Source organism: Podarcis filfolensis (genome assembly GCF_964270895.1).
Source record: "Podarcis filfolensis genome assembly, chromosome: 5".
Taxonomy (NCBI): Eukaryota; Metazoa; Chordata; class Lepidosauria; order Squamata; family Lacertidae; genus Podarcis; species Podarcis filfolensis.
The window spans coordinates 30009223-30017756 of record NC_139608.1 but is presented as its reverse complement, the minus strand read 5'-3'; the positions used below and the strand labels follow the sequence as shown (position 1 = coordinate 30017756).

General features: G+C 43.4%; 1 protein-coding gene across 1 annotated transcript; it reads left to right on the top strand.

The window, feature by feature from the left end:
• Positions 1 to 1599: 1599 nt before the first annotated feature.
• On the top strand, positions 1600 to 5406 carry KCNE4 (potassium voltage-gated channel subfamily E regulatory subunit 4). The gene is made up of 2 exons (XM_083613977.1): positions 1600 to 2105; positions 2789 to 5406. The coding sequence occupies exon 2, from the start codon at positions 2815 to 2817 to the stop codon at positions 3325 to 3327; it is 513 nt and encodes a 170-aa protein (XP_083470103.1). The 5' UTR covers positions 1600 to 2105; positions 2789 to 2814; the 3' UTR covers positions 3328 to 5406.
• Positions 5407 to 8534: the final 3128 nt, after the last annotated feature.

Genomic DNA, 8534 nt, shown 5'->3' with positions numbered 1-8534 from the left:
TTGCAGCAGCTATATTGTACTAACGCACCCAATTGAAGGATAGCGTCAGATGGATTGCTGAGGAAGCAATTGCAACATGAACCGTGTCTCAGACTCCAGCCAGACACTGTGAATGTTTGTATCTGGGAAGTGCTATTCTAGCACATCCTGGAACTTTCCATTAGAGATGGGGCAAACACTGGAAGCAAAGGGGTTTCACTAACTGAGCACCCTTGAATATCTGTGAGCAGTGAGACAAGTCCACCCTAAGTCAGTTAAGTCAAATTTCAAACTATTGTAAGGTTACAGTGCCTGCTGTAGCTGTAGAGACTAATACAGGAGAGACGTGTTTTTCTTGCAGCTGTGGCAGGTGAAGGTATCCAGCTGTGCTGCTGCAGATGTGATCCTCCCAGTGGTCATTCTGTTAGAATTCCTGATCCATGATTGCAGTCATAGGATTGTTGTCTATCACATGACGGTGTAGGTTTTGACTTCACAGAGTGGGAAGTGACGGAGACAGGATGTTTGTGTTACTGTGTTCCGTGAAGTGGGACTATTGTCCTTTATTCTTTTCCTCTTTGCTGTCTGATGCTAGAGAGGGAGCCATGTTGCAGTGCTCCATGTGTGTTTATATGTAAATAAAGTAGATTAGCCAAAATGCTGAGTTGCTGAGGTCTGTTACGCAACTGCAAAGACTCTGTGGATCCCTAAGTGTGCCGATGTCTGTTGGCATCGGTCGCTGTGATGTTCGGGCAGAAGAAAGCTTTTGAAGCTCCCGAACGAAAGACCAGGAGGGAGAGAACATGCCAGTTGGGCATGTGTCTCTGCCAGGGTCCTACTCAAGAGTAGGCTGAGCTCCTGACACATTCATCATCTGGTCACTGCTCTGGATGCACAACCTATCTGTCTCCAGGCACTGTGGTCGTCTGCAAGGCATTCCCACATAGCGGAGTTGATGTTGCCAGCCTTCATATCTTCTTTGCCTTTGCAATGCACAGTTGGTCTGCCAACAGGCTTGGTGCCTGAAGCCAGCTCCCTGTAGATCACATCCCTGGGGATCCTGCCACCTTCCAGAAGGACTTAGGCTTTCAACTATCATTTATCACGTTAGAAAGCAAGAGTGTGCATCTTGCTGAAAAGAGTAAAATGGGAGTGGGTCAGAACTTGAAACTCTTACTATTGTCACTGGTTTGACCTATTTGCAGAAGGAAGTGGCACGATTTGATTAGAGTTCAGAGTGCACTGTTGCCACAATGCCATATAACTAGTTCCCTAGAGAAATTTCAAAGTCGGTCTGCAACAGGACATATGGATGTCGGAGAAATTGGATTCCATTAGCAAGCTTACCTAATTCACACTTCCAAAACAATATATGAACTGAATCTTTTGAAATGTGCTCTTCTCTGAATTTTTCCATGCTGTTCTTCTCTCAGGCAATGTGTACAAAAATGTACATACTAGAGGAAAGTGTGCATATAAATACATATAATAGTGGATATACAGTAGCATACAAAAATTCAGTATATTAGGCAAAATTGCTTTGCAAAAAAGGAAAAAAATAGCACTAAAATGCTGGTGGGTTTTCATGAAACTTTTTCTTTCACTTACAAACTGATGTGGAGAATTGAAATTAAAATAAGGAATTGAGAAACCTATATATACATCCCTATATTTGACATATTCCTCCATCCCAACTTGCAGATGGCCATGAAAGGGATTTTCTGCTGATTGCTCTTTCTCTTAACTGTATTGCCCTGTAAAGCTTCTTCCTCCATTGGCACAAAGCGACCGTCGGTACAACCACTAGAGTGTGAGTGCCTGAGTTGTGTTTGTGTCCACACTCTCTGGCACTGAGCTTTGTTTAGGAAAAGTTACTCAGCATCCTCAGCCTTTTTCATTTTCACAGAGGTGTCAGGAATCCAACCAGTTAAACCGCAAGCCTTTGAGTTCATGCACTGACTCCAGCATGCAGCTATTGTAAACTCTTGGGAATCACGTGATGAAACTTCTCTTCAGAGGCTATTAATTCTGGCAGCGGACAGAGAAAGTTTCCAGAACTCAGGAAACTGCTTCGTGAACAGTCTTCTTGGGAGCTTTGGGAAGCACAAAATTATTTGCAGACTCACGTAAGTTGTGCAAGTCTCTTTTCCTTTGTTTCACTGCGCTAGATATAATAGTGTTTTCTTATTATTATCTTGTCTAGAACAACACTGATAAGCTATGTATTCAGATTCTCAGAGCTTTGATGCATTAAGCTTGTCTGGATAGTAAGCCTTCCCCCAAAACTTTTTTTTGCCTTTTTTTTGCCTTCCAAGTTTATATATTTCTTGTATTTTAGAATGGCTTTTTCACCCTTTGTTCATTTCTGATCACATACTCTCTTAAAATATTTCTAACTGATAAAACTGTTCTATTATTTCCAGCATAATAATATGATGGCCCTCTAGATATTGTTGAATTGCAACACCTACCAGCCCCAACCACTATAGACAAAGGCCGGTATGATGGGAATTGTAACCCAGCAATATTTGGAGGGCCACCCTGTCTCCATCCCTGGTCCTGAATATTAGCTCCCACATCTGTAATAAAGGAATAAGAATGCTTGGCATCTTTCCTGGGCAGCTGCAAAGTATATAAAATACTGATTATGATGGTGGTGGTCGTTTGGCATTGTTCCTTTCCTTTTGAAAATAGATAGAGCAAGGATTTCCCATTTGCAGCTATTTAGTTTTTTAAAAATGTTTGTATTTATTTTGTTTCCTGGGTTTTGATTTCTGGGTTTGATGTCCCGACCTATTTCCTCTTGCAGGTTCCTGGTTCCCCCACAGAGCTTTGATGTTCACGATGGATCATTTGAACATGACCCAGCCCATGCTTGCTGCTGAAAGCACAGGACCTGCTGCGTCCACTCTTGAGAAAGGCGGAGGCAACGGAAACGAATACTTCTATGTCCTGATCGTAATGTCCTTCTACGGCATCTTCCTGATGGGCATCATGCTGGGCTACATGAAGTCCAAGAGGAAGGAGAAGAAATCCAACTTGCTGCTGCTCTACAAGGATGAGGAGAGGGCATGGGGACAGACTGTCAAGCCTCTGCCCACCATCTCGGGACTGAGGTCTGTCCAGATCCCCATGATGTTCAGCATGCTGCAAGAGAGCATGGCACCGGCTCTCTCCTGCACCCTCTGCTCCATGGAAGGCAGCAGCGTGAGCGAGTCTTCCTTGACAGACGTTCACCTCACTATTCAAGAGGAAGTGGCTGACGCCGAGCTGGGGGAAACAGGCGAAGTGGCTCTCCTCGATGACAGCAGCGAAGGTTCTTCGGAAAGCATCCACCAAAATTCCTAGCGCTTGCAGGACCTGGAGACACAGCATCTTTTGAATGAGTAGGACTGAAGGAAAACCATTTCCCACTTTGTCTCCTGTCTCGATTTGTCGAGCACCAGTGATGGAAGGGGTGCCTGGAAGCAGGGAGGAGAGGCAGCAAGCAGAAAAACAACTGGGTAGGCATTTGTTGTGCATAGGAGAATAGTTTTGTTATTAAGGACAGGGAGGGATATTTCTCTCCTGGCAAATGTGTTTGCGTAGCCTCTCTGTTTGCTTTAGAATGCTGCAAATATCTGGGAAGTAGCTGAGAAACATCAGGGATGTTTTGTGAATGAGCTGCCAGCCTCATGGATCTGGTCTTATGAGTGTTTCACCCCCATAAGCAAGTCTAATAGAAAGAGTTTCTGTGGAAAATGTGGTCACCAAGGGCAGGGATAATGCAGTACCAAACAAAGAGCTTTGCTTCAGTCAATGACTAAGCAGGAGCACAGTTTAATTCATTCTTGACTCTCAAATATGTGCAGCTGTGTCAGAAGAAGTAGGTCCATGTGCGAGTATATCTGAGCAAATATTTCTTTCAGAGTGTCCGTGAAAGAAATGAAGCTACATCCATTCATACCAGCAGACCATGATCTCAATCCATGGGGATACTCAAACTCTTTTCATTTTAGTAGCATTTAAAGGGGGTGGGGTGGGGTAACACAATGAAACGGAGCGGGCACTATGGCTAAATTCTACAAAAGCAGACACAGATCAGGCTAGGTCTGCATCATGATGCATGCATTTCTATGTCCTGATTTGCTGTAAGAATGTTTACCCCAATGGCTCCATTCAGCTATTATATGAAAAGCATGAATTAGAGCCCAAATCATACTTCAAGTTTCATAGCAGATGGGGGCAAATCATGGTTCAAATCTGCTTGCATGCTTTTGCTTTCCATCTGTACAACACTCTTGTTCCAATGATGCAAGATACGGAACATGGCCTGTAACTGGCAATTTAGATTTCACACTGTCACAAAACACTGGGCTGGATTCAGACTAAGTTAGTCATGCTTGAAATCAGTGGGAGTTAAGTTAGTAATGATAAACTTGTCCCACTGATTGTAATGGGAACAAAGTGTTACTAGCTTAGCCTGGATCCAACCGTTTGTTTGCAAATGCCCTTCAAACTTAATTCCTGATTCTCATTTGCTGGCTGTCTGCAAAACATAGTTTGTCAGTTCAAATATCATGCTAAGCCATAGGTAAGCTTTTTAACCATAGTTTGGCACTGGTGTCTCTGAAGAACTGAACCACACTGTATGTTCATATTACAAACGCTTGGAACTTGCCAGTTAAACCTCTACACAATTTTCATAGAGGGTTTAATAGCAATGGGGCAGAGGGGTTTTGCTTCCATCGTGCATTGCACTGGACAATAACGTCAGATTGGTCTCATAAGTATGAGAACAGAAATGCTGCCAAAATGCCTCTCTGAGTTTTCTGAGTTAAATAGCTCCAGAACATATTCATTGCCATGGGATACGGTGTGGGAAAACAGAGCATGAAAAGGGGACAGGCACAAATGAGGCAAAGAGCTCTCATTTCCTACTCCCATCTGAAAGTCTCAGTTCCAAGTTCTGTATGAGTGGGACAGACTAAATGGGACCTTCACCTCCTCTTTCTGATGTCACTTTTGTTTGTGCAGAGACTTTGTTGCTCATTGACGAGTGGCTGCAGATCTCATTAAAGGCAATGGGAATATTTCATTGACTCGGCCGATCAACCCGCAAGCATGAATTCTGGGTTGCTTTATTCCAAGAGGGACTGTTTTAAGTTTTCAAAGGAGCCAAATTACTTCTGGCATGTTGCCTGGAATCACTTGAATCCTGAAACTTTCCAACTCCGACTTTCGAGTTGTCATGTTTTTCCATTGCTTTGTCCTCAATTCTTTGATTTCTGTACAAATCTACTTGTCACTCTCTCTTTGCTTCAAAAGACAATTGTGTATATACTTTGATACCAAGCTGTATATATTTGTCTTACATATTTAAGTTTAACTGTTCCTTTCTGACAAACACTAATTTTTATTTAAATAAAGCGATCACTTTTTTGTGAATTTTCCTGCGGTGTGTGCTCAGTACTCCAATGGGTTTTCTGTGACTCAGGATTCCCTGGGGCAAATCTCACCTTTTCCATGAATACTGCCTTGAGTAAGCTGCTCTGTCTCAAACTTGGTCCTCCCTTGCTTTCCCACCACTTCAATATGGAGCTAAGGTTGTTGTAAGGATTGCAACAGACCAGAATTACAGCGGCATGACTTCAACATCAGCCAAATTTTTTCCTCCCCCATCTAGCCTGATAAAGAGTTCTGGGGAACTCAAAAGCTTGCACACAGCGTGTATTTTGAGCCAACATACCTACTTTTATTTTGTGCAACAAGATAATGTTTCTGAAGCACTTGGTAGCACAGAACAAGGCAGTGGACATTCTAGTTTATGGAAATTGTGACTGAAATTGCCACTGAAAGAAGTGAACAAACAGGTCTGCTTTTGATGGTAGGAGTGGGGAGCCTTTTTAAGCTGAATGACTGCATTCCTTCACAGGGAACCTTTTGGGGGCTGCATTCCAGTGGTGGGCAGAGGTAAAAATGTGTGGGGCAGCACGAGATTTAAAGTGGTTCCCCTACACACAGTGCCAAGCTGAGCGGGCACAGAATTGAGAAAATAACTCAGAAGATCCATTTGGGGGCACCAAATTCTGGCCTCACGCAGGGTGCCATATTACAAAAGATTACTCAAGTCTTCCCCTGTGTGGGTCAATGAATAAGACTCTTACCTTTCTACAACAGGCTGCATCCCAGTCATGCAAAATTCACGCTCTTTTGCACACATCTCTCTCTCTCTCTCTCTCTCCTTCCTCCATCAAGGCAGGAGGCATGATAATAGTTCAAGGACACATTTTGGCCATGCAAAACACGAAGAGGCATAGAGCAGGGCTGAGAAGAGGGGAGGTCTGGAGTGGAGGAGGGCCAGGGGAGCATCCCAAAGGCCTGATAGACTAGGGGTGTTGCATTTGGCCACAGGACACAAGGTTCCCACCCCAGGTCTGGGGAGAGTCCTGAGGGCTGGATAAAAAGGCTCAGAGGGAGCTGAGCTTCCCTACCACTGCACTGCTACAAGTTTTCTTAACCTGAATGTGGAATGCCGTTCTAGTTGAGCATTTGGAATTGTATCTAATACACAACAAGATCCCCTTGGAAGTCTGTGGCAGCACTAGCGCTGATAATCCCAAGCAACTAGTTTCCAAATTGCCACCCTAATATAACTGGGACATTGCTTCTCCTAGGATTAACGCTGTCTAATGTGAAAGATTACCTTACAGCTTTTCAGCGATGACATTCAAACGCTAAGAGCATCAATATAGCCATCTTAGGACATAGCAGTGGTTGAGCCTGGAAGCTGCCCACCAGCAGTTAGCACTTGGGCAGCAGACTGAGCAGACACACAGGTCAACTGGTCACAATCTTCCTCACTATGTTATTCTATTTAAATTACAGTTTCTAAATTTGCCTCTATATGTAAGACGAATAAACTTATGGAAATCCATTCCTTCTTTTGTCCTCTATCTGGGTGATGCATATTTTCTTTTTGGGCCATCCAACTGCTGATGATGTAAGTGGAGGAAATGTGACTGGGCTAACCTTAGCTAAAGGACTGTTGGGCTGTCTTGGTACTCTTTTGAAGGCCCCACTTGAGTCACTGGACTCTGAGTAGCAGGCTGCAGGGGATGGCAGGAAGAGAGGTAGACTTCTGAGTGTGGCCCAGACAGGTCCGTAGGAAGCCAGTTTGAGACGACATAATTGCAAAACACCTTGCATATACATGCTGGTAGCATAATGGGTTTAAAGTGATTTAATTGGATACCAAGGGATTGGAAAGAAGCCTGCACGCACACTTTCTTGATTTCTGCAAGACAAAAGAACAGAGATGTGCTCTTTAGCACAATAAGTAATGAATATAAGAAAATGAGAAAAGTAATGGGCAAGGGGACCCCATTGTAATAAAGTAGGTACAAGCAGCTGATGCAAATCAGAATCCCAGCAACCAGCTCCATTGACTAAATAAATAAATGAAAAATGAAATAAGACATTTTTAAGATTCTCCCTGATCAGTAATAGGAGAATTGCAATTTAACAGCCATGGCACAAAAGGAAAAAAGGCTGGGAGGGCAGAGGGCAAAAAGCAAGCTCATGTATTACCTGAGAGCAAGCCCCACTGAGTTCAGTAGAACTTACTTCTGTGTTGACATGGTTGCAACAGCACTGTTAGTTACTATCTGTCTTGCGCTCCCTGTTTCAAATGGCTAAGCTGTAGGATTTTAACCTTTTTGAAAGGGCTCCAAGGGTGCAGGATTGTAAATGATGGCAGCAAAGCCTGGAAATGTAGGGCAAGCAAGGCAGAGAGTAGCGGCTTCACCAACTACCTTGCAGACCAGACCAACGGCTCATCTAGCCAAGTGTCCTGTTCTCACAGGGGCCAGCCAGATGTCTGTGGGAAAACCCACAGGCAAGATTCATGCACAAGAGCACTCATTAATGTATGCATTTTTTACAGTCTTTTAAAAACATACGCCTTTTGTATAGGTCTCTTTGGTCAGAAAATCACACTGCAAAATTCAGAGGTCAGTGAATTTTGAAGGATAGCTGTTTTAGTTGGTATGTTGTTTCAGGAAATGCAAATTTCCCCATTAATATGCATTCCAAACTGAATTTCTTCTTCAACCCTCCTGCAAGGGACACACAGCTTTGCTTGTACTGTGATCCACTGGAAGATGTCAGGGCTGTGAAGGGAAAAGTGATGGCCCACTCCATGGCAAAACAATCGCTTTTGAGACTCGGATGAGCAAAACGTACCATCTGAAAATGTATGTTTCTCTAACGTCTGCTCTTCTGACTCCCAACTGTGCATGGAGTCTTCAAACATTTCCATTCACTTTGATTTTGGGTTGTTATGAAATTAAGCTGGTGACCTTTAGCAACATTGGAAATAATACGAAAGGAAAACAAACACTGAAGTTCAGCTTAACCTGATCCAAAAATTCTTGAAATATTTTTAACAAGGGACGTAAGCCAAAAACTATATAGTATATATGAATTAGCTGACAGGTCCACAATAAAATTCTCTCCAAGATCTAACATAGGCCTGATTTGCCCTGGCTACATGCCGGGGTGAGCTGGGGGGAGGG